Source organism: Cheilinus undulatus, linkage group 6 (genome assembly GCF_018320785.1).
Source record: "Cheilinus undulatus linkage group 6, ASM1832078v1, whole genome shotgun sequence".
In the NCBI taxonomy this organism is placed as follows: Eukaryota; Metazoa; Chordata; class Actinopteri; order Labriformes; family Labridae; genus Cheilinus; species Cheilinus undulatus.
This window is the reverse complement of record NC_054870.1, coordinates 51,598,157-51,612,363: the sequence shown is the minus strand read 5'-3', so window position 1 is coordinate 51,612,363 and position 14,207 is coordinate 51,598,157. Positions and strand designations below refer to the sequence as shown.

General features: G+C 41.3%; 1 protein-coding gene across 1 annotated transcript in view; it reads right to left on the bottom strand.

Annotated features, from left to right (window-relative positions):
- Positions 1-533: 533 nt before the first annotated feature.
- wdr11 (WD repeat domain 11) overlaps positions 534-14,207 on the bottom strand; it is a 127,892-nt gene continuing 114,218 nt past the window's right edge. The window contains exons 24-29 of the mRNA XM_041789390.1: positions 13,910-14,005; positions 10,844-11,009; positions 8,056-8,153; positions 7,463-7,608; positions 6,605-6,684; positions 534-3,653 (exon numbers count right to left, since the gene is read on the bottom strand). Coding sequence (XP_041645324.1) covers positions 3,451-3,653; positions 6,605-6,684; positions 7,463-7,608; positions 8,056-8,153; positions 10,844-11,009; positions 13,910-14,005 — 789 coding nt within the window. The 3' untranslated portion in view covers positions 534-3,450. The remainder of the gene's footprint in view (positions 3,654-6,604; positions 6,685-7,462; positions 7,609-8,055; positions 8,154-10,843; positions 11,010-13,909; positions 14,006-14,207) is intronic.

Here is a 14,207-nt window from a genome sequence, read left to right as displayed (position 1 = left end):
CTGGAGTAAAAGAAGTTCAGCAGGACGGCGCGGCCGTGCATGCTGATGAGCTGGCTGTTAACGGCTTGGTCTGCTCCCCGGCAGTTATTCATTAAGGCCATTAAAGGAGCACAATCAGGCCGTTTGTGTGGCCCTCTGCTTTTCTCCGCTCCGTGCTTCTTTTTCTGCAGGACAAACAGAACAAATGTGAGGCGAAGAAAAGGGTGAGAAACGGTCCGAGCCGGGCACAGAGCTGCAGCCAGCTGTTGGACCTCCTGAGCAGAAAAGAAGTCATTAATCCGGAAACGAGCGGATCAGGAATTAAATCACTTGTGAGACACTTTGATAGATGACGGAGCATTCAAAGTCAATCTACCTGGGCTTGAATTAAAAGAGGATAAATGCTCAGAACACTTAATAAAACAGCTCCTTCCTTACAGGACACCATGACACAGACAGAGCTGCTCCGACTCGGTTTCATGGACAACAGCGCCCTCTGGTGGGGACCCTTTATAAAGGAAACACACACTACAGATAGAGTTCATAGTGTTGATTTTATTGCCATCCATATATACATATATCCTTTTATTTCTTCATGTAACTTTCATAAATCTTCAATCATTTTAATCACATGAAAACAGCAAACAGAGAACACTGATAGGAGTGGAACCCTCTATTTATCTAGTTAGAGAAAGCAGCAGAGTTCATTAAGAAGAGCCCAATTAGAAAGAAATGATACAGTACACAACAAGACTGCAGACATGATGGAGGAAAGCAGCGAGGAGCTACAGCTGAGAGGAACCCTGCAGCAGCAGTAATGGCCGCCTTAAATCAGCCTCCAAGTGACACAAAAAAAGAGACAGCACGGTCACGCTGACACGTCTGCCTGTTTGGAGTCTTTAAACACATCACAATTTTACACAAAATCACTAAAGTCTCTGCAGCATCACTGAAACATGAGACACAGCAGCAATTCTGAACTGTTTCTTCAGCCTGGCTGCACACAAGATGATTTTTGGGCCCAATGATTGGTGGAGGTGTGGCCCCATTCAAGGGTTTTAGCAGCCTGTTACTAGACCAAACAATCCTCAAGTCCTTTTGTCACTGATAGAGTGTGAGGATCCCCAGTCTTGAACCACAAATATCACACGTTAGATATCTATGGTTCCAGACTGGGCTGCCTCTGACAGAACACGGCAAACTCCCAATGAGAGCGGGTGACCCTGAACAGCATCCTATCAGTCGATGCATCGTTATAAAGATGATCCTGATCATACAGGAGAGATATAGCAGCAAGATATTAGTCACCACTGTTGGCTCAAACTGAAGAGGATGAGGGCAGGTGGAGAAAAACTCTGAGATGCAATTTTTTCTTTTCAATTATGAAGTCAGAATTCTGAGATAAATATCAGAGATTAAAGTCAGAATTCTGAGAATAATCTTAGAGAATTAAATCAGATTTCTGAGATAAATATCAAGATTAAAGTCAGAATTCTGGGATTACAGTCAGAGATAAAAGACAGAATTGTAAGATTAATATCAGAGATTTAAATCACATTTCTGAGATTAAAATCAGAGATTAAAGTCAGAATTCTGAGATAAATGTCAGATTTCTGGGATTTAAGTCAGATTTCTGAGATTAAAGTCAGAATTTTGAGATTGAATTCAGAATTCTGAGATTAATATCAGAGATTAGGGTCAGAATTCTGAGATTAAATTCAGTTTTCTGGGATTAAAGTCAGATTTCTGAGATTAAAGTGAAAATTCTGAGATTACTATCAGAGATTAGAGGGAGAATTCTGACATCAAAGTCATAATTCTGAGATTTAAGTCAGAATTCAAAAAGATCTCATGTCTGTGGCATCTCCACTCTAAAGTCGTTACTTCTAACAGCAGCTGTGTGAACTCTCAGTCTGACTCGTCTAGAGCTGTGTGGTTCAGGACTGTTTTTGGTGGGCTCTTGAAGTCATAACCCTCTTAGATGGCCATCTGCACAATTAACTCCAAAAACAATGAGGTCCTTCACTCATGCTGCTACATGTTGAACTTGACTTTATTCTTGCAGGCCTATAGTTTAGTTTTAAACCTTTTTCTTGTGTTTTATGACCTACTGTATTGGCCCATGTTATGACCCAGATTATTTAGGGGAATAAGAGTCAGGATTTGTCATTAAAGAGACTGTGGTGGGTCTTAAGGATTGTAATAGTTAAAACTGCCTAAAACTGTCCTCATGTTGGGGTCTTGGTTCAGATTTGTCAATCGTCTCGTGTGTAGCCGGCGTGCGTCAGGCTGTGAGGGAGCGGCGAGCAGCAAAGATCTCAGATTGTGTTTTCATGATTCATCAGATTTGGTTTAAAAGAGCAACAACATAATTTAACAGCTGGTTTCTTAACAAACGTCAACAATCACAAAGAAAATAAAGGATTCTGTTTGGCTTCAAGGAATGGAGCAAAGAACAAACAACTTCATAAAATAATTTTCACTAAGCAGTAGAAGTTAAGGAGAAAAATATGCCGATGTGCCATACATACGTCAGAGGAAACTAGATTTTTTATCTTTTACTAGATAGAGGAGGGAATCAGTGGAGAGCAGGGAAATGATAAGCAGGACAGAAGCTACAGGTCAAAATCAAACCAGAGCCTATACCTGGAGAATCACTGGGACATCAGCCCTCTAGATTTTCAGGGCTGTTTTCACACCTCTAAACATCTAGGGGTGCTGATTTTAAACTTTCTGTAATGTGCCACTACTTCCAGGACTTGAAAGTAGCACAAAACTTTGAAATTTTGATAGCGCTTCTCTATGCAGAAATCACTTCCTGCCCCCCGTCTGGAGTTCCTCAATATGACATGACGTCTTCTGCAAAGAACTTACAGGTGTGAAACTCAAACTGTGCCACATGCTGTTTACAAGACTTCTGTTAATAGCTTCAAAGTTCCTCTCATTGAAGAGGGCTGAAAAATCAAAGTTTTTCTGTACATTATTTTTGATTTTTTGAGAAATCAAACATAAAAAAATAAATACTGGGCTTCATTCTGCATGCAAGGAAGGCAATGCTTTTACTAAACTAGATAGGGAATGTTTTGGGATGAATGAGCGCTGCTAAATTTAATCTCTGCAGAAACAAAAAAAACGTGAAGGCAAATTAAAGTGTAATGCTACAGTCATTCTCTAAAGTTTATAATACAGGCACAGAAATGAAGCTTAATAAGCGACCATTAAAAACTCATAGGCAACAAAGCACAGGCTGATATGGACGACGTGTTTACTTCACCACAACATGAGTGCCTTTGTTTGTTATTTTGGGGGTTGGTACATGCACACGCACACTCACATATACACACCTGTACTACACGCTAGTCACAGACGGACGCAGTGACGGTTGAGATACCCAGGTGGTTAAACTCGTCGTCTGAAACACAAAGTCTAACACAAACACGGCGTTTCTGTCTTCATGTGAACCCTCTGGGCTCACTCGATGCTCTCCTCACCCTGCTCCACCTCCTCTTTTCCCATGATGCTCTCTGATACCCCTCCCTCTCCCTGGAACAGCTCCTCCATCAGTGTCTCTCCAGCACTCCCGGCTCGTGACGCCCACAGAGCGGCGCCCTCCCGAAGCCCCAGAGAGCGCAGCAGGCGAGCGTAGTCCAGGAACGCCGACTCGATCAGTTTATGTGCAAAGGAAGGTCAAGGAGTAAAAACAGGATCTGTTTAAGAGGATTTTTATACAATTCTCATAAAGCCTCAATGTTTTGAAAAAAATGTAACCCACTACTGGGTCATTTCTTGTTTTTAATTCACAAAATCTGCATGCAAACTTCAGAACACTGTCTTAATTGCTCCCCTGTTCAGATTGAAGGATGCCCTTGATCAGGGTTTTAGCAGTTAATTTGATCATCAACCCCCTGTGAAAGAGATCAGCTGATCAGCTGGTTTATCGGTCGGTCTGTCGACTTAGCAGTGTAGTGTACTGGGACCTCCTACAGGGGGCAGTGTATCCTGATAAAGGAGCTCAAAAGTCATCCTTATTCAGTCAACCTCACGCTTTTACCTCTTTTCTCAGAGCCAAACAAAAACCTCCAAAAGAGCAACACAACAAGTGTTACAGTCAGGACAGCTGGATGGTGCAGCATGTAGGTTGCACATGCAACAAGAAAACTGATCTGTGCTGCACATTATTTTGCCTCATTGCACTAGTGCAATGACAGACAGCTGCTTTTTAGTGAGAGAGAAAGAGAGAGGTGTGTGCATGCATGTAGATGAAATTTCACTTGGACTTGAAGTTTGAGACCTGTACCTCCACAGCTGACCAATGCTGTGCATGCCACCTTAAGCTGAAACAGACGGGGTAGGTTTAAGGCAAACATCTTGCAGGTGCTGCCACATTTAAGAGAAGCACTGCTTTAAACCCCCAAGTGTTTATAAACGGGCCTGTACATGTCCCACATGAGGATAAGTTAGCTGACATCCCCGTTCTCCTTGGCTTCACCTCCCTCTCTGCGCCTGGCTCCACCACTCACTAATTACGCATGGACTGTCACACCGTACAGTTGGTGAAATGACAGAGTGCTCAGCCTCTGCAGTAGCTTCTGGTTGATTTATAACATGATGCATAATTCTCTTCATTGTGGTTGGGGGCCCTGTCGCTTGGTTAATGAGCCACTGCATGTCTGCTTTTAACAAACAGGGCTGATATGAGACAGACAGCGGCGTATGATGGAGAGAGACGTGAGGTGGACACAAAGATGGTTAAAGCTTAAACAGCCTAGAACCACAGTGGCTGAACTGTAGGTGTAATGTGTGAGTGTAGATGAGTTTAGGTAGCAGGCTTACTCTGTACTGTGTAACTTACGAAGTTATGATTAATCTGTGTCTGAGAGAATGGAGGGATTTCTTCATTTACATTATAAACATTAGCATGCTTATTACACTAAAGCTTACAGTTTTTTAATTCCATATCCTACAGTGTAACTTTTAGCAATATGTTGTCTTGGTATCTTGTGTGACACAAGTTTTTATTTCTTTAACCCTCTGAGCCCTATGCTATTTTCTTTTAACAAAGAAACTTTTTTTAACAAAGGATTTTTTGTCTTAAAAAGCTTGTAAAACATCAACCTTGTGGTTCACAGTCAAAAGCTAAGCATCTTTTTTTCAGGAAAACCTGGGCTTTAAGAATACGTGAGCAGGAGTAATGTAAAAAATATTTACATACTGTTTTTACAAAAAAAAGTCCTTGTGATTTGGAAATTTGAGTCATTAGTCAGAACAGTTCCTGTCAGCAGAGACTCTGAGGGATACGTCACAGCCTCCCTGTGTCTCTTTCTCTTTATCATGAGTCACTCAGACTCTCTTCTTCAGTTTCTAAGTCTGTGCACGTAGGCTGTTTGCAAAGCATGACATGACGACAGAACAGTCTGCCATTGGTTGTCACAGCACTGTCACAATGTATTCTGGGATACGAACACACAATATGGTGGCGAGGTAAAAACGCTAATTGCAGAAAAGACTTTAAAAAATGATAATAAATGGATAAAAACACGCCCAACATCAGAAATACTGGTGTGATTTAATCTTTAAAGACCACAGAAAGCCAGCCAAGTTCCAGGCTTGCTATAAAAATGTTCCGTTGGAGCTATGAAGGCATGGGTAGTGTCATTAGAACAGCACAACAGAGGGCTTTCAGAGGAAAAAAACATGTGGCTCCATTTTTAAGTGCAAAATTTATTTAACTTTTAATAACTTGTGTCTTATCTTGTCATACAACAAAAAAGGTCCAGAGGATTAAATAAAGACTCTTCTTGATTTTGAAATGATGTTTCTGCCCTACTGGGCAACAACAAACTTTTTTATCTGAAAACATTAAGAGCTAACATTGGTTCTGAGTGGTCCTCAAAGAGCTAACGCCAGTCCTGAACAATCCTCAGAGAGCTAACGCCAGTCGTGAACAATCCTCAGAGAGCTAATGCTAGTCCTAAGCAATCCTCAGAGAGCTAATGCTAGTCGTGAACAATCCTCAGAGAGCTAATGCCAGTCCTAAGCAATCCTCAGAGAGCTAACGCCAGTCCTAAGCAATCCTCAGAGAGCTAACGCCAGTCCTGAACAATCCTCAGAGAGCTAATGCTAGTCCTAAGCAATCCTCAGAGAGCTAATGCTAGTCCTGAACAATCCTCAGAGAGCTAACGCCAGTCCTAAGCAATCCTCGGAGAGCTAACGCCAGTCCTGAACAATCCTCAGAGAGCTAACGCCAGTCCTAAGCAATCCTCAGAGAGCTAACGCCAGTCCTAAGCAATCCTCAGAGAGCTAACGCCAGTCCTGAACAATCCTCAGAGAGCTAATGCTAGTCCTAAGCAATCCTCAGAGAGCTAATGCTAGTCCTGAACAATCCTCAGAGAGCTAACGCCAGTCCTAAGCAATCCTCAGAGAGCTAACGCCAGTCCTGAACAATCCTCAGAGAGCTAATGCTAGTCCTGAACAATCCTCAGAGAGCTAATGATAGTCCTGAACAATCCTCAGAGAGCTAATGCTAGTCCTGAACAATCCTCAGAGAGCTAATGCCGGTCCTGAACAATCCTCAGAGAGCTAATGCCGGTCCTGAGAGAGCATTAATTGGTTTTTAGAAGGATATTTGACGTGTCGTTGGCCTCCATGACTCCATACTTCAGACAAGCTTCGATGAAGAGGGCAGCTCGATCAAAGTGTCTCATACTGCAGAGAGAGAAAGGAGATAATGCTGAGAACATGCTTCACAGGAATACTGTTAATTAGCTGTAAGAATGATGTATGAATTAATTGAGTTCCTGCTTTAGAAGACATGCTATCACACCTGTTTCTCTTTCCTTTTCCATACCAACAAGGGCAACAGGAGGAAGAAAAATAGGAAGGACCATAAGGCCGTCACATCACACTGTTAATATATTCAACAGGAAAGGACTGAAATCAGCTGATCTTGCAGCCGAAGCAGAGCTTAGCTGGCTACAGAGCAACGGTACTAACATGGAAGCAGAGCAGCAGGGGAGAGAGGAGCATTGGTGCTAGGATCCAGTATGAAAGAACCAAACTATTCTCAAAACTCTGAATACTAGAAAAAACGAAATAATGCTGCATTGCATGCCCTAAGAATTTACAAAAAGCTTGAAAATTCTGTTCTATTATTCATAACTATTACATAAAATGGGTTTAAGGGGTTTTATGTTTTAATGAAAAAATCTACTTTCTGCATTTTCTTTTGATTATTTTCCTGTAATCACCAGATGATTTCTATGATCTGTTTATTTTCCTTCCTCTGTGAATCTCCTCAGATTTATAAAACTGCTCTCTGAATTAAAATTATTATTTTGTTTGTCGGCTGAATTTGATGAAGACAGAATAAATGACAGTTTGTCTTCCTCATTTCCAAATAAATTGATTTTCAGCCCTCGTGTTCAGACGTTTCCAGACATGTATTAAAGTGTGAACACATAAAAAGGTGTTGTTTTTCTCATACCTGTGCAGCATCTCTCCAACTTTGTAGAAACAGCCGAGGCTGAGCAGCACCAGGATGGCTTTGGACTTCTGGTTCACCTGCGGCGAGCACAGATGCTCCGCCCACCGCTTCAGCACATCTGAGCTCTCTGCGGGACTCAGACGTACCTGAAAGAAACAAATCAGACATGAGGACTGAAGATCCAGATGGAGCTGTGAGGAGGTAGGATGCACCGCTCGACAAGGGAAAGAACTCAGGTGAAAAAATGTGAATAAAACCGAACATATTCATGCACTAATCCTGGAGTTATGGATGTCTGTCAGGTTTTAGCAGCGAGATTCATTTACCACAGGATTCACTGTTAATGCTGACTCTAAAGCTAATTAAAGGACTCATTAAACAAAGTTAATATGGGATTATAAGGCTGAAATAGAAGCATTACCCTAATGAAACAGAGCCATAAATTAACAACCATTGCACGAGTTTCAGGAGAGTTATTCTTCTTTGCAAAGACTCCATAAAATCACCAAAACTAAACTAAAAATTCAAACACACTCAGCCACCCCCCGACGCTGTCACATTATCCGACGTTTCCTCGTGAAGGATGGGGTTACCTTAGCCAGCCAGGCGGCGCGGTTCCACTCGCCATACGTCTGCAGGTAACGACAGGCATCGGCTGCCTTGTCAATCAAACACAGCAGCTGGACTCCCTCTGACGGAGACAGACGGAGAAATGTGAGTTTAAGGCGTGAAAGATGGAGAAACCATGGCCGATCACTTCACAGTAACTCTGCAGAGACGGCAGAGAATGATTTCTTCATCCACTGCTAACATGCTGCAGGGAGGGAAAACTCTGAGTCTTTATTTTTCTATGAAAATTAAATTTATGAGTTTTTCCCTCTTCAGTCAGATCAATGACCGCTCATTAGCTTTGTTTTCAACATGTTTTTAGATTTTTATTAAAACCATCTCATTCTTTGTCTTCAGTCTTTCATCATTTATCACCCTGGATAACAGCAGAATTATTAATAACTCTATTAATTCCCTGTTCTTATTCCTAACAGTAATTATTGTTGTTTTCAGCACTCTGATTACTTATCTTCATGTACAAGCTTTTTCAGACAAATTAAAGGTATAATACGTATAATTTTCTCACTGAAATGTTTAAAGTTGTAACTGCTGCAGGGCAGAGTTCCTGTGAGGAATGCTGTATCTCAGTCCGGTTTTGTGGACCAGGATCAGTCTCTGAACTTCTCTGCCTGTTCTGTCCCCCGAGTGGACCGTTTAGAGTTTAACTCCAATACTAAAAACTGAGAAACAACCCAGAATGGTTCAGGGGAAAAATTAAGCGTAAAAATGGCTGGACATTTTTAACAGATGTTCTCCCTCATTATAAAGTATGTGTGAGAGAACATCCATCCATCCATCCATCCATCCATCCATCCATCCACCCATCAAGCGATCCAACGAGCCATCCATCCATCCATCCATCCTTCCATCCACCCATCAAGCGATCCATCGAGCCACCCATCAATCCATCAATTCATCCATCCATCCATCCATCCATCGAGCCATCCATCAATCCATCAATTCATCCATCCATCCATCCATCCACCCATCAAGCGATCCATCCATCCATCCATCGAGCCATCCATCAATCCATTTATCCATCCATCTATCATCCATCATCCATCCATCCACCTCTCATCCATCCATCCATGCATCCATTCATTTATCCACCTATCATCCATCCATCCATCCATGCATGCATCCATCCATCCATCCATCCATCATCCATCCATCTATTTATCCATCCATCAATCCATCCATACATCCATCCATCATCCATCCATCCATGCATCCATTCATTTATCCACCTATCATCCATCCATCCATCCATCCATGCATCCATCCACCTATCATCCATCCATCCATCCATCCATCCATCCATCCATCCATCATCCATCCATCTATTTATCCATCCATCAATCCATCCATACATCCATCCATCATCCACCTATCATCCATCCATTCATGCATCATCCATGCATCCATTCATCTTTCCATCCACCTATCATTCATCCATCCATCCGTCCATCCATCCATCCATCCATTGAGCCATCCAGCCATCCATCCATTCATCCATCCACCTATCATCCATCCATTCATGCATCCATCCATCCATCCATTCATCCATCCACCTATCATCCATCCATTCATGCATCCATCAATGCATCCATTCATCCATCCATCCACCTATCATCCATCCATCTATCATCCATCTATCATCCATCCATCCATCCATCCATCGAGTCATCCATCCATCCATTGAGCCATCCATCCATCCATCCATCCATCCATCAAGCAATCCATCCATCCATCCATCCATCCACCCATCAAGCGATCCATCCATCCATCCATCTATTTATCCATCCATCCATCGTCCAGCCACCTATTGTTAATCCATCCATCCATCCATCGTCCATCCACCTATCATTAATCCATCCATCCATCCATGTTTATTAATCATTCCTCAATTTTATAAAACCAGCATAATTAGGTGGAGTGTTGCACTATCTCTGTTTTTGTCATCTGTTGTTGCTTTGATTGAGCGCCCCCTGTTGGCTGAGTTTGAATACTTTGAGTTTGATCTGAAAACAGAACAGGGGGAAGTCAGAGAATGCATCCAGACAAATTAACAGTTTTCTCTGTAAATAGTGAGATTTTACTCTCAGCTCATAAACGAGTTTGCCAACAGAACTTTTGTTTTTAAATCCAGGTATTTGCTGTTGGAGTTCAAAGTTTTATTCTCAGGTGAGCTCAGTCATTGTGGGCGGAACTAAGGCTGAAAGGTAAAGATACGTCTCAGTGACACCTCATCTCCGCTAAGCCTAGAGTTGGCATTTTTGTCTCACTCTTTCTGCCAATTTCACCCACTCCATTCTGCAAAACTTTAGTCTTTAGAATCCAAACTTTAGTGATTAACTGAAGAACTACAGATTTTTTTCACACAGTTTTTGTTTTGCATGAACACTTTTTTAATCACCGTCTTTCGTTAGCATTAACAGACAGTTTTGATTGCAGGGTGTTGATAGTTTTGCTTTTAAGCCTATTTAGTTTGATTGCTTCATAAAGACTCCAAAGTAATCTCATCTCGGAGCAGCCAAATTCAATAAGCAGTATTTGGGTTGAGTCCAGAGCTAAATCTTTTAAACACTTATGAGAGGCTTCATATTTGAAGTATTGAGTTCATTTACAGGCCTAAAGAAAACATGAATTATTAAATGGTGTTTCAAGGCATTTTCAAGGCTGCAGATGTCCACAGAGAGAGAGAGGGAGCTGTCTATGCTCATTGAAGGGGAATAAAGAAGGTTTTAATCCAGACACAAACACTAAATGTACCTGCTAGCTTCCCGTTGGCGATCATGTTGGTGGCCACCAGTTTGATGGTGGACTGTGAGGGTCCAGAGGAGGTGATGGTGGTCACCAGGCATGCCTTCAGGGAGTCACAGTAGTAGCTCTGGTTGTCTGCACTTGTCTCCAACAGTAACTGCACTGCCCGGTCCGTCTGACGGGAATCAAACAGATGGTGTAAAACACACGGACAGAAGGTTTGAAATGAGGCATGGATAAGAAGAACCATGACAAAGAATTAAGATAACACCTTCAAAGAGACAAAATAGGACAGAAAAATTAGATGTTACTACAGAAAATGAGAATTAACACTATGTACCAGATACAAGAGAAAATTCTGACAGACTGTGGAGGAATGTTGTCCCACTCATCTCTGCAGAATTGTTTTAATTCAGCCACATTAGAGGGTTTTCCAAAACCTTAATTTTGTAGTCCAGACACTTTAGCAATAACTGGCTACTCCAGGGCAAGTTCACCCCTGTTCCAAGTTTTCTCCATTTGTGGATAATGGCTCACACTGTGGTTGGCAGGAGTAAAGCAAAAACCAGAGAAATGACCATCAACTTTTTGCCATTTGTGGATAATGGCTCAAATCGTGGTTGGCTGGAGTCCCAGAGCCTTAGAAAAGAACGTCCCCTTCTGGGAGGTTCTACATTGTCCATAGTTTTCACCATTTATGGATAAGAGCTCTCATGTGGTTGGCTGGAGTCAAAAAACATAGATATTATCAGCCACCCCTGGGATAGTTCCCAGGAATTGGGGTGGGGAATTTCGTTCAACATTTTCCAGAATTTTCATGGATTTTTTAGGGAATATTTCTAGATGTTTGGATTATAATTTGCCTGTAATTTTCCACAGAATTTTGGAGGAATGTATCTATATATATAGGGACATCTACTATGAAATTTTGGGTGGAATTTGCTTACAGATTTTTTCGTTTTTATTAATATGGACATTTCCCAAATTTTACACTGAATTTTAGGAGAGTTTATTTGTAAAAATCTGGGAATTCTATTAGAAGTTCTGGGTGGAATTTTCCTGAAAGCCATAAGTCAGCGTATTATCACCTCAAGAATATTTCTAGGATTAAAGGACTAATGTCACAGCAGGACCTTGAAAAACTGGTCCACGCATTTATCTTCAGTCGAGTTGACTACTGTAACATAATCTTTACTTGTCTGCCCAAAAAGTCTATCAGACAGCTGCAGCTGATCCAGAACGCTGCTGCTCGAGTCCTCACTAAGACCAAGAGAGTGGACCACATCACTCCTGTTCTGAGGTCTCTACACTGGCTCCCTGTCTCTCAGAGAATAGACTTTAAGATCCTCCTGTTAGCTTATAAAGCACTGAATGGTTTAGGCCCAAAATACATCAGAGACCTTCTAGTCCAGTATGAACCATCCAGACCGCTCAGGTCGTCTGGTGCAGGTCTGCTCTGTGTCCCTAAAGTCAGAACCAAACATGGAGAATCAGCGTTCAGTTACTATGCTCCTTATATCTGGAACAAACTCCCAGAAAACATCAGGTCTGCTGAGAGTTTGAGTTCTTTTAAATCAAGTTTGAAGACACATCTGTTCACTGCTGCCTTTGACTAAAAAACTTTTTACCTATCAAATTTTCCATTTTTGCTCCAACTCTGCACTGCGGCTTTAACTTTAATATCTGTTTTAATCTTTATTGTTTTTTTTTTTTTTTTTTGCTGTTTTCATTGTGTTTCTTTTTCCCTTTGTCAATGTATTTTAATGACCTGTGTGAAGCACTTTGAATTGCCTTGTTGCTGAAATGTGCTATACAAATAAACTTGCATTGCCTTGCCTTGAAAATTTTCACCTTCTGGGAGATTCTTCACTGTCCAAAATTTTCACCACTTGTGGATAAGAGCTCTCATGTGGTTGGCTGGATTTAAAAAAAATGTAGAAATTATTGGCCACTCCTGGGAAAATTCCTAGGAATCTGGGTGGGGAATTTTGTTCAAAATTTTCCAGAATTTTCATGGATTTTTAGGGAACATTTCTAGGTGTTAATTTGCTTGTAATTTTCCACAGAATTTTGGGAAATTGCCTGAAAATTTTCACGAATTTTCAATTTTGTGTTTGGGACTTTTTTTTTTATTTATATGGACATTTGCAAAAATTTTACACCAAATTTTAGAAGAGTTTATTCCTAGAAATCTAGGTGGAATTTTCCTGAAAATTCATGGAGTTTTCATGGAATTCTTTGTGCATATCTTTAGGCTTCTTCAGAAAAGTTGACCAAAAATGTTTGGGGAATATTTTTAGACATTTAATGGTATTTTTTAGGGGTTGTTGGAATTTAACAGATATTTTTGGTAGGCTTTGAAAATTTGGGGGAATTTAGGGGTATTTTTTTAAGTTTGGTAAATCTGATCATTTAATAGGGGATAGCCCCAACATCTCCAGAACTTCAAGTGGGCCCCCTTCCAATGTTGTACAGTAAGAGAGACCTGTTTTCTTCATATGCAGATATTTTTGGTGAAAACAACCTAAATACTAAGTGGGAGAAAGTAAGAATGCGTTCTGAACAAAGGCTCAGGTGTCAGTAGGATAATGACAAAGAGACTGAGCTCAGTCTGCTTGTCTGGTCTTCTCTCAGAACAGGGCTAAATAACCAGGGGAAATCATGTTTGATGTGGCGCCTTCATCTGCTGGAGACAAAGGTTGGTGATCATGTTGGGGTCAGCTCAGTCTGACCTCAATCTGGCTTCTCATTGGTCGACTCTTCCTCAGACACCTTAGTCTGATTGCAGCTCTGATTAGAAGCAGAGCGGTAACACAGAGCGGCACTTACCCTCCATCCTGATTCATTAGGCTGCAGAATCACCAGCATGATTTAACTGACGTTATGAGCACAAGCACCAGAAATCTGAGAACTGTGAGGGTTTAAACGTGTAAAAGGCTTCATTTAGAGGAAAGGATAATCAGAATAATGTGGACGTGAAAAGACATTCATTTTCCAGTAAGTTTCAGCAAACAGAAGCCACAAAAGACCTTTATATTTCTTAGCATGATAATCATTAAACTGTTAGCAACTCACCTGACCCAGCAGGAGGAGCTGGTCGGCACACTTCTTTGTGTGCTCATAACTGGAGCGCTTCACTTCCTGCAGGTGGACCCGGTCAAGCTGGAACTTCTGTGATCAGAGAGGAAACGTGGCGTTAGCTGGCTTTATTTTGGTGATTTTAAAAAGTTTGGAGATTAAAACTTCGGGAGAATGTGCTGGAGAGGGGGAGAAAAGATGAGCCTGTACATCGATTAAATAAAAAACACAAAAATAGATGGGAAACATAATTATAAAGTCTTTAAAATATTCAGCAGATTTCCACGCTGACTCT